The 17500-nt window shown below is 41.0% G+C and overlaps 1 protein-coding gene across 2 annotated transcripts in view; it reads right to left on the bottom strand.

Annotated features, from left to right (window-relative positions):
- LOC116059195 (deoxyribonuclease-1-like 1) overlaps positions 1 to 17500 on the bottom strand; it is a 24751-nt gene that overhangs the window by 3683 nt on the left and 3568 nt on the right. The window contains exons 2-5 of one of the 2 annotated variants that reach the window (XM_031312148.2): positions 8333 to 8495; positions 8095 to 8183; positions 6613 to 6624; positions 6 to 89 (exon numbers count right to left, since the gene is read on the bottom strand). In XM_031312148.2, coding sequence (XP_031168008.1) covers positions 6 to 89; positions 6613 to 6624; positions 8095 to 8183; positions 8333 to 8488 — 341 coding nt within the window. In that variant the 5' untranslated portion in view covers positions 8489 to 8495. The remainder of the gene's footprint in view (positions 1 to 5; positions 90 to 6612; positions 6625 to 8094; positions 8184 to 8332; positions 8496 to 17500) is intronic. The other variant, XM_031312149.2, reaches the window with a different exon arrangement.

Here is a 17500-nt window from a genome sequence, read left to right on the forward strand (position 1 = left end):
CTTACCTGTAGAGGAAAACGTACTGCTGCAGATCGCCAGGGTCTCCCAGACTCTTACTGGCCACTGATTGGTAGGTGTAGCTGTCATACCTCAACACACAAACAGAGAAAATGTTATTTACTGAGACAACGCAGACAGACGGCAGTGGATCCACTCTGAACTACAGCTGTGCTGTTAATTCATTCTTATCTGACTGATGCTGAACATTAGCCCTGTAGGGTTACATTACAGCTTGGTTCTGGTTTCACAGATTGTTGTTCCACCAGACACTCTTTAAATCAAGTATCTGAAGTCCCTCAGTTAGCTGAGCATTATTAGCATATTCTCCCCTAAATTACCTGTTTTAAAAGAGGTTTCTCACAGAACACCACATGCACAACAACCCCGATTCAGTTTTACAATATAAACAAATAAGTAGAAATCATGCTTTTTATCCCATGTTGATTAATAGTTTATACCCTCAGAATAGACACCATCGGACGCAGTTCTTATGTAAGAAGAGCCGCTTGCAAATCCCACATTTCCATTCCATAGCCAAATAAATCTATGGCCATCCCCCAGAGATTATAAATAAGTTAAACATCACCAGAAAGAGCAAAGAAAGCCTTGTTCAGGTACAGTGGTGCTCATAAGTTCACTGTAAACCCGAATGTTCAAAGTAATTAAATAGATTAAGTGGGGTATACTCAAAATTTTAGAAAAAGTTATACTAACTTAATTTTGTCAAGTTGGTGTAACATGTTCTTCATTTTTGAGTATTGTTAACTAATAATTTTTGATTAAATGGAACTATTTTGTGTATAAGTAAGCATAACTTAAAAACATAACTTAAGTGCAACCTAATAGAATTAAGTAATTACATACTAAGAATGATAAAGTCCTGTTATTTCTATTGTTTCAAATAGGGGTTATTTAAAAAAAAAACTTAATTTATATAGCACATGTTAAAATACAATAAAATCTCAAAGTGCTTCACCAAATAAGTAAAATTGATCATAATAAATAAATTGCAATCAGCAAATGGTCTGAAATGCATTAGACATTAGTGGAAGACAACATGTATTTATTTTATTTATTTTTTGTATTTTTAAAACAGTAACAATTTGATTGAGGCAAATGGTCTGAAATGCATTAGACATTAGTGGAGGACAAAATGTATTTATTTTTTGCATTTTTATTGTCATCAATTTAATGTTGCTTATATATTTTTTATTTTTATTTAAGTGTTGAGCAGCTGCAGGGATCATTTTTTATGCCGAGTTAATCTCTGATTCAACCTGCGAAGCAGAAGGTGGTGCTAATATGCATACTACCTTCCTTACCGCTCTTTGGAAAAAAACAGAAGAAGAAAAGTTTGAACAACGCAGCAAGGCGGGAAGCAACAGACAGTAGGCTTGCAGAAGTTACTACCTAAGCAGCAGCAATCAGCCTCACTGGACTTACTGTAAGTTTTGAATGTTAATATTCATTCACTTTTACTTCTTTTATACATTATACATTTTTACATGCGTTTGTCTCAGAGAGTGTAGAACTTCTCCAAGCCCCCGCCCTTCACTGGCTTATCACGGAAGTCTTGTAGGGATTGGCAACTTGTCAGATATAGGTTAGCTGCTAAAGAGCTAGCTAGCTAGCTAGCTAATTAGCGCGACCACTAACGTTACACACTCCAGCAGCACAGCTAGCGACCCACCACTACCAGACTCACTGAAGAATTTTACGACGGATGAATCTAGTAATCACACGCTCATTCCCCGCTTAAAGGTGGTGTTAGAAAATGAGTTGTTAGTAGAAGCACTAACAGACACCTCATATGCGATAGTTAGTTTTTTGTTGATGGAAACTTTCAATAGTGCACCGCTAAGGTCCAATATCATATTAAAAGAGCATAAACGAGCATAATGAGTCAAACTGAGTTCCTACACTGCAAGTCCGCGCTCCCTGTAGCTTCTAGGGACGCTCGTTTTAAATTCTGTGTGAGCAGACTGTCTGAGACACGGAGATTGCTGTTAACAGAACACGAGTCAACTGCCCGTGCTCGCCCACTTGTGTTGCGTTGGTTTTAAAACAAACGACCCTGCTGGAGGCAAGCTGCTTTTCATGACAAAGATGAATAAAGTAAAAACCCTTAACAGTAAAGCTTTGGTTTGTAGAAATGGCATTATTGTTGATTAAGCATGCAGTAAGGTTCAAGTGCTGCTGCTTTTCTTTACAGTAATGTTAATTTTGCTTGATGGCTTTAGTAACTTCACACTTTAGGGATCAAATGAAAAGATCATTAACAGGGAACATTTATAAGTATTTATAATTCGACACTCTTTGAATGCTTTTACTTGTTCAGTTTCAGATCAGTTTATGCCTTTGCATCTCTCTGTTCCAGTTTCAAAAAGTTAAGGAAGATAACTGGAGATGTGATAAAGATACCAGGTAATCCAATGACACACACACACACACCTCTAAATACCAGTAACTTAAATTGGTTTTTTTTTTTCAGACAATGTTTTAGTGTGGTAACCCTAAATCATACACACTCCCACATACACATATCATTTGTTTATTCTACTTGCCTGTTTGATCAAAATAATGCTTTTTGCCGTATTCAAGTCAACAGTTCATGAATGTCTTCTGTTCACGAATATCATCTTCCTAATTGATATTTAACCTTTGGCACTGAACAGATCATATTTTACTTTGTATTTGCTTGCAAATATTGTTGAAGAAAGATGGTGGAGACCACATTTCCCCTATGCCGACAGACCATAGTGATATCCTGCCCACCAGTGAACGAGCTCATGGACCTCTGGCCTGGTCTCAAAATAGAGTCTGAGGTAATATGGATCAGCTCTCTCTTTTAAAGTGAAAATTGTGATTCTTACTCATTTGGCCAATATTTTTGCTTTATAAATATGTGTTAGATTCTTCAAATTGGACTGTTTTTTTTAAGTGTTGTTGCTGTATTCTCCTCCTGCTGTTATTTCTATGCAGTTGTATGCAGAGTTCCAGCGGATTACAAATCAGAACCTGCCCAACACATACTATCCTGAGCTTGACCGCCATCTTCCTCAACCGATGACCTTATTCAGACAGAAGGCATCAAAAACTGGGAAGACAGCAGATGCTCTGGCTAAAATTAAAAAAAAATCAATGATGAACAGGTAAATAGATTTTTACACATTTCATAGGTTGACCCAGTGGAACATTGAACAGGTTCAATGATTCAAATGAGCTTTGTGAATTTTGCAATTAGTCCACTTTATGTTTGCCATTTGTCTGATTGCATTAAAGATGTGAACAGGTTAGAAAGTGGTAAACTACCACCAAGGTTGCAGACCCTCAAGAATGGCTTAATGATGTAGAAACTCATCTGAAAAAAGGCTGCAGGGTAAAGCATTATAAAAGGCTAGTTCAAAGTTATCTCCTTTTGTCTAAATAATGCCTCAAAAAGTTACTGCACTACTTTGCAGGTGTTCAGCCAATAGGCCCAAACTACACAATATGCCTTTGTTCTCATTAATATAATGCAAAAGTAACGCTAATGTTTTGTATGTTTTAATGTTTTTCTTAACCATTGTGGGCTGCACAAGATGACCCACATTTCACTGTGCATTTGATACTGGTTATGTAAAACATTTACATTTTAGAGTTTTAAGTGAAAATGTTCTTAAACAGTCTATAGAATTTTTGAAATTTCACCCAAATTGCTGCCCTGTTGCCTTACTCAGGAATTAACCAGGAAGCCAAAAGCAGTGTTTTTTTTCTTTTATAGCTGTAGCAAACAATAATTTCATTTTGGTATTATTTATTATTGTTTTTGATTACTCCGATTATTTTCCTGACTATCTGATTAGTTGTCTGGTCAATATCAGAAATTTGTGATACATATTTATTTCCTAGGGCCTTAAAGCAACACGCCTACTTATTGGGGCTTATTCCCCGTATCCCCCAGAGTTCGATAAGTCCATACATACCCTTCTCATCTCCGTGCGTGTCGTAACTCTGTCTGATGCACCCACGCCTAGCTTAGCACAGATCCTGGAGGTAACCGGCTCCATCTATGCTCCTAATAAGTGACAAAATAACGCCAACATTTTCCTATTTACATGTTGTGATTTGTATAGTCACAGCGTGTACGAATAACAAGGTCACATGAGACACAGCCATCTTCTAACTGTATACAAACTGGGAACTATATTCTCAGAAGGCAAAGCACTGCTACTTGGGTGGAGTGATTTGCTTGCAGAACTCCAGGCGAACTCTCTGCTCCTCACCACGGGGCTTCTCAGGTGCAAATCACTCTGCCCAAGTAGCAGAAGTATCAGTGCTTCACCCTTTCTGAGAATAGTTGTCAGTATGTATACGGTTAGAAGATGGCTGTTTCTCAGCAGCTAGCAGTGGGTGCGTCAGACACGCACGGAGATGAGAAGGGTATGTATGGACTTATCTAACTCTGGGGGATATGGGGAATAAGCTAAAATCCCAATAAGTCGGTGTGTTCCTTAAGTGACCAGGAACACATTTGGAAGGCTAGAAGTTTTTCTTCTTAAAAATCTCTCAAATGTATTTATTTATTTATATACAATTTATTTAAGTATATTTTAAAATTATTTTTTTATTCTATTTATTTTAATTTATAAATGTTTATTTATTTTTGTATTTAATTTTAAATTTAACTGTTCAAAAGCGGACTTTCATGACTTTTAGATATATTAAGTTAGGTAAACTTAATGTAAGTGAGGCAATCAGTTGCCACAAAATTTTTAAGTTTTGAGTCACATGTTTTTAAGTAAACAAACTCAACATATTTGACTAATGTGTACTTAAAACAATGACAACACAAACTAATAAATATTGAGTTTGGTTAACATAAACTGGTGTGGTTGTGTACTTATTTTTTTAAAGTTCTGTGAACTTATTCCTGTGGTTTGTAAACTCAAAACTTTAAGTCATAATAACTGAAAATAATTGAGCTGCCTTAACAGAAAACTGTAAGTCATATTAACTGCAAATATTTGAGTTGAGTTAAATGAGCACTTTTAATTTAACTGTTATCAAAAGGTACATGTAGCAATTCATCCAACCTTTTAAGTTCTGGAAAATTTTGACTTTTAAGTTAATCAACTTAAAAAAATTGTGGCAACTGATTGCCTCACATTTTTTGAGTTCTGGTAACTTATTCGGGTTTACAGTGTTTATGAAGCCATGCTAAAGTTGACTAAAAGAGGGAATAAAAAAAATCATCTTTTGGAAATTGATCTTAATGTCTTAATAAAAAAAAAAAAAAAAAAGGAAAAATCCAACCTTAAAGGACACCAATTTTCTTTATGAATGAATAATGTATCGTAAATAAATAAATGTTATTCCTTAAAATGCAGGGGGCATAAGTCAGTACACCCCTATGTTAAATTCCCATAGAGGCAGGCAGACTTTTATTTTGAAAGGCCAGTTATTTCATGGATCCAGGATACTATGCATCCTGATAAAGTTCCCTTGGCCTTTGGAATTAAAATAGCCACACACACACACACACACACACACACACACACACACACACACGGTTTTATGTCGGTTATCCTAATAGCTGGTTTGATTTGCATTGAGAGATGATTTTATGGAAAGTACCCCATGCCAATCTCTAGGTATGGTGAAGGGTATGTGATGATGGGGGGGGGGTATGGTGAAGGGTATGTGATGATGTGGGGTATGGTGAAGGGTATGTGATGATGTGGGGTATGGTGAAGGGTATGTGATGATGTGGGGGTATGGTGAAGGGTATGTGATGATGTGGGGGTATGGTGAAGGGTATGTGATGATGTGGGGTATGGTGAAGGGTATGTGATGATGTGGGGGTATGGTGAAGGGTATGTGATGATGTGGGGGTATGGTGAAGGGTATGTGATGATGTGGGGGCCAAGGGAACTTTATCAGGATGCATAGTATCCTGGATCCATGTAATAACTGGCCTTTCAAAATAAAAGTCTGCCTGTCTCTATGGGAATTTAACATAGGGGTGTACTGACTTATTCCCCCCTGCATTTTAAGGAAGAACATTTATTTATGTACGATACATTATTCATTCATAAAGAAAACTGGTGTCCTTAAAGGTTGGATTTTTCCTCATTTGTTTAATTAAGGCATTAAATCAATTTCCAAAAGATGATTTTTTTATTCCTCTTTTTAGTCAACTTTAGCATGGGTTCATAAACTTATGCTGAGCACTATATATCATTTGAGTTAAATTGGGCAATTTGGCACCAAAACAAACATATGTACGTGCTTTTCGTTCCTCTTGTTTCAGCAGGTGTTCTGGTATTTAGAGCTTTTGTTTTCTGTTTGTGTTCATGCGGGGCATAAGCTCCCCAGAGATACCCCCCTCTACTCCTACCCTCAGGGCTTTTAGTTTATAGTATTTTTAAGTATTTTTTTTTATTCTCTTGCATTGTAAATAATTTGTATATAACACTTTATTTTGGTAAGTTGCAGAGTTTCTGTAACAGCGACTGTCCAAAATAAAGTGTTAGCTGTGATGTCAGGGTTAGTAAAGTGGGTAAATAGAGGTGACAGAGATGATTAATGATGATTAAAATATGTCACACATGCTGATAAAGTCCACTGTACCTGTCGGTCGCCCTGTTGGAGGCAGACAGCACACACAATGACCACATGATGCGTTAGTACACCTGTCAGCTCAGTAGGGGACGTTTGGTCAACATTACACCACAGAGACTTATCATTTGATTGTATTATGAAAAACAGATCTTCTGTGCTTTTGTGCGTTCTCTGAACGGTGTAATGAACTCTGTCTTACTTCAGAAACATCTGAAACTAAAAGACTCGCTGTCTTTTATCTGGCTCATTAAAATCTACAAACCTCAGCTTCAGGGCTGCAACTACTGATTATCTTCATGCTGGATTATGTTCTGGATGAATGGATGAATGGATGAGTAGTTCTAAAATGTGGATCAGTGTTTCCCAAAAAGCCCAAGATGACTTCCTCATATATCTTGTTTTGTCCACAACTCAAAAGGCGTTTTTCCACTACATGGTACCAGCTCGGCTCGGCCCGGCCGCGGTGTCCCGTTCTCCTCCTTCCATCGCAGATTTAGTACCACCTCATGCCTGAGGTGAGCGTGGCTGGTCGTCATAGCGACGCCGCAGGGAACTGCCGTGACCTGACGCGTCACAGACACAGAACGTGGAAGGTGTGTTTTTGATTCTCGGCATGTGGCTGTTTGCCAGAAAACACACACACGCACACACACACACACACACACACACACACAGTGGAAGGTGTGTGTGTGATTCTCAGCATGAGGCTGTTTGTCAGAAGACACATTTAGTTTCTAAAGAAGCTGGAGGCAGCAAAAAAAAAAAAAACGATGGCGAAACTATTTAAAAATGGCAGGTTTGTCCAGGACCCCCCCCTCCCCGTCTGTTGCTATAGCAATAATGACGCAGTGATTAGTGACGATTCTCTCCGACCAATCAGGAGTCTGCAGGCTTTCACGTCACCTTTTGGTATCGCCTCAGCTCGCTGGGAACCTGGACGGAGGTGGTACTACATAAAGTACCTGTTAGCAGGTTCCAGGGACTATTATCAGAACGGAAAACCAGAAAAGGAGAGGAGAGTCGAGCAGGTACCATGATATGAAAAAACTCCAAAAGATCTTGAGTTTCCTGTCCCAGAGGAGAGAAGAAACTAGAACAAATTCACATTTAACAAGCTGACATCGCAATAGTTTACCTGTTTTTACATAAGAAATGCCTCAACCTGATTAATGGATTATCAGAATAGTTGTAGTTAACTTAATAGTTGACCAATTGCAATTCATCTTTGCAGCTCCGATGGGTTTCTCATTTTATTTTTTGGGGTCATTAAAATGTACAAATATTTATCTAAAGACACCGATGGGAGAAAGAAAGCTTTGACGGAGACGTGAAAGTTGTGCGACTGATACAGAGATAGATTGTCGTGCATAAGTGGCCTTTAGAAAGTCTGCTCATAACTGAACTACGGACCGCCGTTAGAAACCGTCAGTAACAATGAAAAGGAAAAGTTTAGGTTGCCAGGTTGTTAAAAACCTCTCCTATAATCTTTACCTGTTGAGAGACGCCAGCAGAGCTTGGATGCCTTTACCGTCAAAATCTGTCACATGTAGCAGGAGACAGATGTCACAGCGAGACACAATCTGCAGACAGACAGACAGTCAGACAGACAGACAGACGAGACAGACAGACAGAACAGAGAGAGAGACAGACGGAGAGAGAGAAGATATATCAGATTGAAGTGTACTGTAACCGTGGTGGAGATGTCGGAGTATTGTGTATAGTGTCCTACCCGTGTGAGAGTGTACAGTACTCGGTAGTCCGCTGATTTGTCGAGGTTGAATTCCTGCACGTTGTAGGAGCAGATCTTGAAATCTGCAGCTCCTCCGAACGACAGAGCAAGGAGAGAGACGAGGAGGAGAGGAAGACAAGGAGAGCGCCACCTCATGGTTGAACTGAGGAGGAAACAGAAGAAGAGTTTATGTGCAAAGTCCAAAATAACACGAGAAAACAATCTAGACAGGCTGAGTTCTGTCTGAGTAGAAAGAGCCACATGGTTGGTCTCCTTTTGTCACTTATAAGAGGTTTTTGGTGCTTTTTCATAAAATAAATAATTGCTTTTTGAGGTTTTTGTCACTTTTTACAGATCTGTCAATTTAATGGATAAGTGGACAAATCATATGAGTGTTAGTCGACTGAGAATGTCTTTAATCAAGGACAGCCCTGTTAGTTTCACTGATGACCAGCAGTGGAAGAAGTACTCAGATTACTGCTGTTAAAGTACTAATACCACACTGTGAAAATACTCTGTTACAGTAAAAGTCCTGCAGTAAAAAATGTACTTACTTCTTTAAGTAAAAGTGTGTAAGTATCATCAGGAAAATGTAGTTAAAGTATTAAAAGTAAAGAATAATCCTCCCATTTTAGAAAGTGTAAAGCAGTTTCTCAAATGGGGGTACGTGTCCCCCTAGGGGTACTCTGGAGGACTGCAGGGGGTACCTGTCCCCCTAGGGGTACTCTGGAGGACTGCAGGGGGTACGTGTCCCCCTAGGGGTACTCTGGAGGACTGCAGGGGGTACCTGTCGCCCTAGGGGTACTCTGGAGGACTGCAGGGGGTACGTGTCCCCCTAGGGGTACTCTGGAGGACTGCAGGGGGTACCTGTCGCCCTAGGGGTACTCTGGAGGACTGCAGGGGGTACGTGGAATTTTTGCAAAAATGCTAATTATTACAAAATATGTCATGCATAATTCCTACAATAATCATACTATAATAATGAATTATTTAAGTGATGGATTCTAAACATTTGAAATGTAGCATTTAAATGTTAAACGTTGTTTAGTGAATCTATGACTGACGGCGCCGTATTGTTCCTCTTTATATACACTTTCTTTTCTACCAAAAATGTTTTGCGCTGGTCAGGGGGAACTTGGCTTAAAAGCAATTCAGAGGAGGGAAAATATTGAAAAAAGTTTGAGAAACACTGGTGTAAAGGATCAACCAGTTGTGTGTTTAATGGTCTGATCATCTCAGCGTGACTTGTAGCCGTTATATTGTCGGCTAGTTTACTTTAGAATCAAACATCAGATTTATAAACTACATGTGTTTTGTGTGTAGTAATCTTAAGTGTAAAGTAACTAGTAACTAAAGCTGTAACAGGTGAATGTAGCGGAGTAACTAAAGTAACTAGTAACTAAAGCTGTAACAGGTGAATGTAGCGGAGTAACTAAAGTAACTAGTAACTAAAGCTGTAACAGATGAATGTAACGGAGTAGAAGTAGAAAGTGGCAGGAAAAGAAAAGCCTCAAGTAAAGTATTAGTACCTCAACATCTGGACTGAAGTACAGTACTGGAGTACATGTATGGCTTGAATGTAACAGACGTTCATTAAATATATAAAAAAGTTACCCACTAAAGCTTTAGAAGGTCTCCGCGTACGTTACAGGTGCAATCAGGGCTTTAAAGCAGCCATATTATGCTCATTTTCAGGTTCATAATTGTATTTTAAGGTTGTACCAGAATAGGTTTACATGGTTTAATTTTCAAAAAAACACCATATTGTTGTTGTACTGCACCGCTCTCTCTCACTGCTACAGATCCTCTTTTCAGCTGGTCTCTGTTTTAGCTACAGAGTGAGACCTCGTTTCTTCTTCTTCTTCTGTACTATCTTTGATTGCACTGCACATGCCCAGTAGCTCAGATGTAGATCATGTCAGCTAGCTAGCTCCATAGACAGTAAAAGAAAGGCTGTTTCTACAACTTCGGTCAGTTACAAGGCAGGATTAGCTGGGAGACTTCTAAATGAGGGCGCACATGGAAGTAGTTCTTTTGTAGATTATGGTGAACTTGTGTGTGTTGTAGCAGTGCTTTGCTAGGTAGCATGCTAGGTGCGTTGCATGTTTGCGGTTAGCCTGCTCGTTTCGGCTTGTGACGTCACAAGCCGTGCCGATGTTGACCAGCTCACCCAGAGGCTGAAGGCAGGACACATTCAGAAACTGTATCTCACTCTAAACAGCATGGATGGATTTTTTTCAAAGTTTGTATGTGTGTGGAAGCACCAGAGACACAACATAACACCCCAAATCCTAGAAAAAGTGATTTTTTCATAATATGGGCACTTTAAATTGACACCGGCCAACCTGCCAAATGCAGGTAAAATTAACTTTGGAGTAGGGCAGGGCGATAAGGAGAAAATCAGATATCACTATATTCTTGACCAAATACCTCGATATTGATATTGCGGTGATATTCTAGGGTTGACAATTGGTGCTTTAACAAAATATCTTCACACTTAGATTTTAGATATATAATCATCAGTAATGTGGATATAATGACTAAGTGGGTAAAGGGAAATAATAGAACAGCTAGAACAGTCTGGTAAGTTCAGAACATTACATCACTTTACTGTAATGCAGCCTTTAACACCAGGGACTGACTACACTTATGCCATATTACCATATTACGATATCCCAAATCTAAGACGATATCTAGTCTCATATCACGATATCGATATAATATCGATATATTGCCCAGCCCTACTTTGGAGGGTAACATTGTAAAGTTAGTAGACAATTTGTCTAGTGATGAATGAAGACATTAACTCTGCCTCTGTTTGAATCGGCCGGCTGCAGACATGTTGCCAGATTGGTCTGTTGTTTGCCAAGAAATTAGGGCGGTTTAGTGTGAGTTTGGCTTGGAAACGTAATCTTTATCTGGCAACATTGCTTGTAATACTAATCCTACATTTCCCATGAACACCATGTCGTGACAGGGCATAACCGTCAGCTACGTGCCCAGCGTGTGGTATCGATTATGACCCACGTTGACCCAAAGCTGAAATAAAGTCTAGTTCGAAAAGAAAAAAAGAACAAAAAAAACCATGTGGCCTGTGGCCTGGTCTGGCCTTTAAAACTATATTAGCCATGTTGGCTAGTGATCAAAAAAGTTAATTTTAAAAGCGCTGCGTGCGTAGTAGCCGGCCCGTAAACGCTCCTGTTGACCTACTTTCTCCTCATGGTCATTAAAAAGCGTATGAACTGCATGCCTTTACCTTTACCTGAGGGATTTATTCAGAGAGCTTTAAAGGTGCTCTAAGTGATGTCACGCGTTTTTTAGGCTACAACATTTTTTGTCACATACAGCAAACATCTCCTCACTATCTGCTAACTGCCTGTCCCCTGAACACACTGTAAAAAACATCTCCTCACTATCTGCAAGCTGCCTGTCCCCTGAACACACTGTAAAAAACGCGGTCTCTGTAGACAGCCTAGGCTCCACAAACCACCAAACATAACAAACAGTGTTCCAGCCAATAACCGACAAGAAGGATTTGGGGGTGGGGGGGTTAGTGAGTGGAAGGGAGGTGGAAGGGAGGGGGAGGGGACGGGACGAGGAGGAGGGAGGGGCGAGCTAGTCTTGTTTTGTTTGAAAATACTTTGAACGTCAACAAGAAGTGACGTCACCCAACATGGCTTAGAGCACCTTTAAGGCCCATGTTGCAGGGTTTATTTTTTAATGAATTTGTGCAATTTGCTTGTTGGTAATAAACATTTAAACCGTTACCCAACAACATCAAATACAATGGATATCACAAAACAGAATAAAATACGAAAAAGTAGTACTATTTTACAGCGGTTTGCAATGATTCTCTTTTCCCCCACAATGCATTGCACTACGTCACGTTGGGGAGACGACAGACGAAAGCCCCGTCGCTGTTCACTGTCTATGGTCTCGGTCTGTGCCACTGGTCTCTGTTCACTGTCTATGGTCTCGGTCTGTGCCACTGGTCTCTGTTCACTGTCTATGGTCTCGGTCTGTGCCACTGGTCTCTGTTCACTGTCTATGGTCTTGGTCTGTGCCACTGGTCTCTGTTCACTGTCTATGGTCTTGGTCTGTGCCACTGGTCTCTGTTCACTGTCTATGGTCTCGGTCTGTGCCACTGGTCTCTGTTCACTGTCTATGGTCTTGGTCTGTGCCACTGGTGTTGCAAAATATGGCTTTTGGTCTCGACCGAGTCCATGTGGCTTTATTATGTGTATAATAATATTGGAGGGAAAGTGAAACACAGCTTGGACAGGGATACTGTTCGGCTTTTCACAAGTTTAGACAGCTAGCTCCGCCGACGTTTGCTAACGTTAGCGCAACAGCGTTAGCCTGGACTGCTAGCTAGGTAAATATTACGACTGCCTTCGGAGTTTCCTATATCTGCATCCAAGTTGTCAACATAAGACATGTGGCGTTAGTGCTCCTTTTGTACCATCATTTTATTGAATGAAATGTTAAGCTTCGCTCCTACGAGATGGGTGGGTTTTTGTTAGCTACATACAAAGCTAACTGGCTATAGTTAGCCTGTATGCTAGCGGAATTAGCTAACGTTGCGTAACCAGCCAGCAACTTCGGCAATCGGTAGTAATTTCGGTAAGCTAACCACGACAGTATTGTAGCCCACAATCAACCTCTGCTGCTAAAAGCAGTCAACCTGCAGTGATGTTTGAAATAGAGACGCTTGTGGATGTGTTAGCTGTCGTGGTTAGCTCGCCGGAACTACTGCCGAAGCTGCTGGCTGGCTACGCAACGTTAGCTAATTCCGCTAGCACAGGCTAACTATAGCCACTAACGCCACATGTCTTATGTTGACAACGTGGACGCAGATAGAGGAAACAACGAAGGCAGTCGTAATATTTACCTAGCCGTCTAGGCTAACGCTGTTGCGCTAACGTTAGCAAAACGTCGGCGTAGCTTTAGCTAGCTGTCTAAACTTGTGAAAAGCCGAACAGCATCCCCATCCAAGTAATAAATCAACACTAGGCAAATATGTTGTTACTGGAGCTAGTAGGGTCCATCAAAACGTGAGATATCTAATCGAAAATGTGTTTACAACGTCGGGGGATTTCACAGGTGGGACTGACTGGCAAGTTAGCCCATAGCTAGCATGATGCCTTCTATTTCTAGATCTAGCTAGATTACCGGTACTTATCTGAACTAGCTAACAACATGATCACTGTCACTAAATATAAAGAAAACATTGACTTTCACTCGTTGCTATTCACTGACAGTAAAAACACCTCTTCCACCTCTTCCTCATCCCAGTCAGTCACCATAGTTCTAGTACTAGACTGAGACAGTCACCATAGTTCTAGTACTAGGCTGATACACAGTCACCATAGTTCTAGTACTAGGCTGATACACAGTCACCATAGTTCTAGTACTAGGCTGATACACAGTCACCATAGTTCTAGTACTAGGCTGATACACAGTCACCATAGTTCTAGTACTAGGCTGAGACAGTCACCATAGTTCTAGTACTAGGCTGAGACAGTCACCATAGTTCTAGTACTAGGCTGATACACAGTCACCATAGTTCTAGTACTAGGCTGATACACAGTCACCATAGTTCTAGTACTAGGCTGATACACAGTCACCATAGTTCTAGTACTAGGCTGAGGCACGTCTCCCCAACGTGACGTCATCACCGAATTGCGTTAAAAAACCCATTAAACGACTAAAACGGTAAAAACTGGCCTTTAACACTATTTGGTGACATTTTTAACAATGATATACATATGTTGAGTGCTTTATGTACCCATTAATCAACAGTGGTGGTTAACCTGCAACATGGGCTTTAAGTGATGGATTCTAAACATTTGAAATGTAGCATTTAAATGTTGAACGTTGTTTAGTGAATCTATGACTGACGGCGCCGTATTGTTCCTCTTTATATACACTTTCTTTTCTACCAAAAATGTTTTGCGCTGGTCAGGGGGAACTTGGCTTAAAAGCAATTCAGAGGAGGGAAAATATTGAAAAAAGTTTGAGAAACACTGGTGTAAAGGATCAACCAGTTGTGTGTTTAATGGTCTGATCATCTCAGCGTGACTTGTAGCCGTTATATTGTCGGCTAGTTTACTTTAGAATCAAACATCAGATTTATAAACTACATGTGTTCTGTGTGCAGTAATCTTAATGTGTAAAGTAACTAGTAACTAAAGACAAAAAAAACCATCTCACTATCTGCTAGCTGCCTGTCCCCTGAACACACTGTAAAAAACACGGTCTCTGTAGCCCAGGCTCCACAAACATCAACCAAAACAAACTGTGCCAACCTGCACCACCAAACATAACAAACAGTGTTCCAGCCAATAACCAACAAGAAGGATTTGGGGGTGGGGGGGTTAGTGTGTGGAAGGGAGGGGGAGTGGACGGGAAGAGGAGGAGGGAGGGGCGAGCTAGTCTCGTTTCGTTTGAAAATACTTTGAACGGCAACAAGAAGTGACGTCACCCAACATCACTTAGAGCACCTTTAAGGTCATTTGACTGATGGGAATCGACATAGTGAATAACGTTTAGAGCTACTGTAACACATTAATCATCCCAAATGTTTCTGGGAAACCAAATGTGTCACAGCACACTGAGTCAGTGTGTGTAAGGGAAGGACAACAGGACGAGGCGAGGAGGTGGAAAACTGAGGACTGATTAAATCTAGAGATAATAAAAAGAGAGAGAAACAAATGTGACTGCAGGAAAGCGGTTGTGAGATTTTAAATCTTCACCTCTTCTGTAGAGGAGACCAGGGACAGTTAGAACAGTTTGGACATTTCTGTCTGTCTCTTGGAGCTTTTTTTTAAGCCAGTGGGTTCAAAATGTCATCCAAACTAGTTCCATGTGTCTGCTATTAAATGGAGTAGCTGTTATCTCTGCAACCCAAACACTAATGGAGTTCACTCTCAAACACAGGGAGTCAAATGTTACACTTTACCCCCCCCCCCATAGTCTGGGTTAGTGTTCCTATAGTGTGTGTATGTGTGTCTCTGTGTGTGTATGTGTGTGTGTGTGTGTGTGTGTGTGTGTGTGTGTATGTGTGTGTATGTGTGTGTGTGTGTGTCTCTGTGTGTGTGTGTGTATGTGTGTGTGTCTGTGTGTGTGTGTGTGTGTGTGTGTATGTCTGTGTGTGTGTGTGTGTGTGTGTGTGTGTGTGTTTGTGTGTGTATGTGTGTCTCTGTGTGTATGTCTGTGTGTGTGTGTGTGTGTGTGTGTCTCTGTGTGTGTGTCTGTCTCTGTGTGTGTGTGTGTGTGTGTGTGTGTGTGTATGTCTGTGTGTGTCTGTGTGTGTGTGTGTGTGTGTGTGTGTGTGTCTGTGTGTGTCTCTGTGTGTGTGTGTGTGTGTGTGTGTGTGTGTGTGTGTGTGTATGTGTGTGTGTGTGTGTGTCTCTGTGTGTGTGTGTGTGTGTGTGTGTGTGTGTGTGTGTGTGTGTGTCTCTGTGTGTGTGTCTGTCTCTGTGTGTGTGTGTGTGTGTGTGTGTGTGTGTGTGTGTGTGTGTGTGTGTCTCTGTGTGTGTGTGTGTATGTCTGTGTGTCTCTGTGTGTGTGTGTATGTCTCTGTGTGTGTGTGTGTCTCTGTGTGTGTCTCTGTGTGTGTGTGTGTGTGTGTGTGTGTGTGTGTGTGTGTGTGTGTGTGTGTGTGTGTGTGTGTGTGTGTCTCTTTTTCCAAGAGAACTATCTTAATTTACAGCTAACATTTAAAACATCAGCACTAACAACCTGCATGAAAGATATCCATAAAGACAATAAACAAGATTTAGGTTTGTTGAGTTGAACTACAAAGATGGCCATGCTATCACAAAAAGAAATGAGGGACAAAAATAATACTTTCTTACCTAAAAATGAGCAGTGTTAGTCACGGGAAGCTGCTTCTTCATGTGTGTATTAAGGACTAAACAGAGCATGGTTAGAACGAGTCAGGTGATTCCAAACTTGTTCCTGATTGGAGGAATTGGACGCGTTACAACCATCCCTGGTCTCCCCTAACTGTTGCTAACCATTAAACCAGCATGTCTCATTTCCTCAGAAAAGGGAGTATGGTGTGTGTGTGTGTGTGTGTGTGTGTGTGTGTGTGTGTGTGTGTGTGTGTGTGTGTGTGTGTGTGTGTGTCAGGTAGAGTGGTTAGACCGGTCTGATGGAGGATGCAGAGCGTGTCCAGACACGAGGGGGTGGGGGGGGGGGGGACTATAACTTTAAGCCAATAAAGCTTGTTTGAATTGAATTGAGCCAGAGACAAAGAGAGAGAGATCACACCACTCCTAACTAAACACCCACACACATCTAGAAGTTCCTGTAAATATGTAAATATGTCAGCTGTAACAATGTGATAAGTTGTGTAGTGATTTTGCTGAACCATTGTACTCCTCGTGCCTCTATGACTTTATGTTTAAAGTAGAACTCCAGGCAATTTTTACGTTAATCTTGATCGCTATACGTATGTGAGAACTGTCGACAGGTGAATCGTGCTAGCATCACAGAGCTGCTGCAGCTAACGCCCAGAGCTCCCAGTGAGGTAAAACGCCAGTTATGGGGGCATAAGATAAAGAGTGCCTTTGGGCCTCTTAACAGACACAAAATGCAATTAAAATGTCTGTGCAACATGACTTACCTGACAACAAGACCTGTCCTGCGGAGGACATGCACCAGACCAGCGGGCACTAGTTGGATTGTTGTCGGCCGCGGGAGGCGACGCAGGCGGAAGCAGAGGCAAGGACGCCGGCCGGGCCTGCTAGCCTGGCTAAGAAAACTACCACACCAATCGCCACTGCAAAGACTCCTACTCACCAACGCCAGATCCATGTCACACACAATAGATGAGCTACAAATACACACGGAACTGCTGCGTGATGATTACCACAGAAGCCAGGCTGAACCGGGCTGAACACACTCCCAGACGGCAGCTAGCAGGACAAGCTAGCAGCAGGATGTCTGAGTTGAAAACGCATCTTGTTGTCATGTAAGGGCCCTGTTCATGTTGCACAGACATTTTAATTGCATTGTGTGTCTGTTAAGAGGCCCAAAGGCACTCTTTATCTTATGCCCCCATAACTGGCGTTTTAGCTAACAGGAGCTCTGGGCGTTAGCTGCAGCAGCTCCGTGATGCTAGCACCGATTTGGCTCGTTTTCTTTGTGCTATCCACAGTT

This window comes from Sander lucioperca, chromosome 12, assembly GCF_008315115.2.
Source record: "Sander lucioperca isolate FBNREF2018 chromosome 12, SLUC_FBN_1.2, whole genome shotgun sequence".
Taxonomy (NCBI): domain Eukaryota; kingdom Metazoa; phylum Chordata; class Actinopteri; order Perciformes; family Percidae; genus Sander; species Sander lucioperca.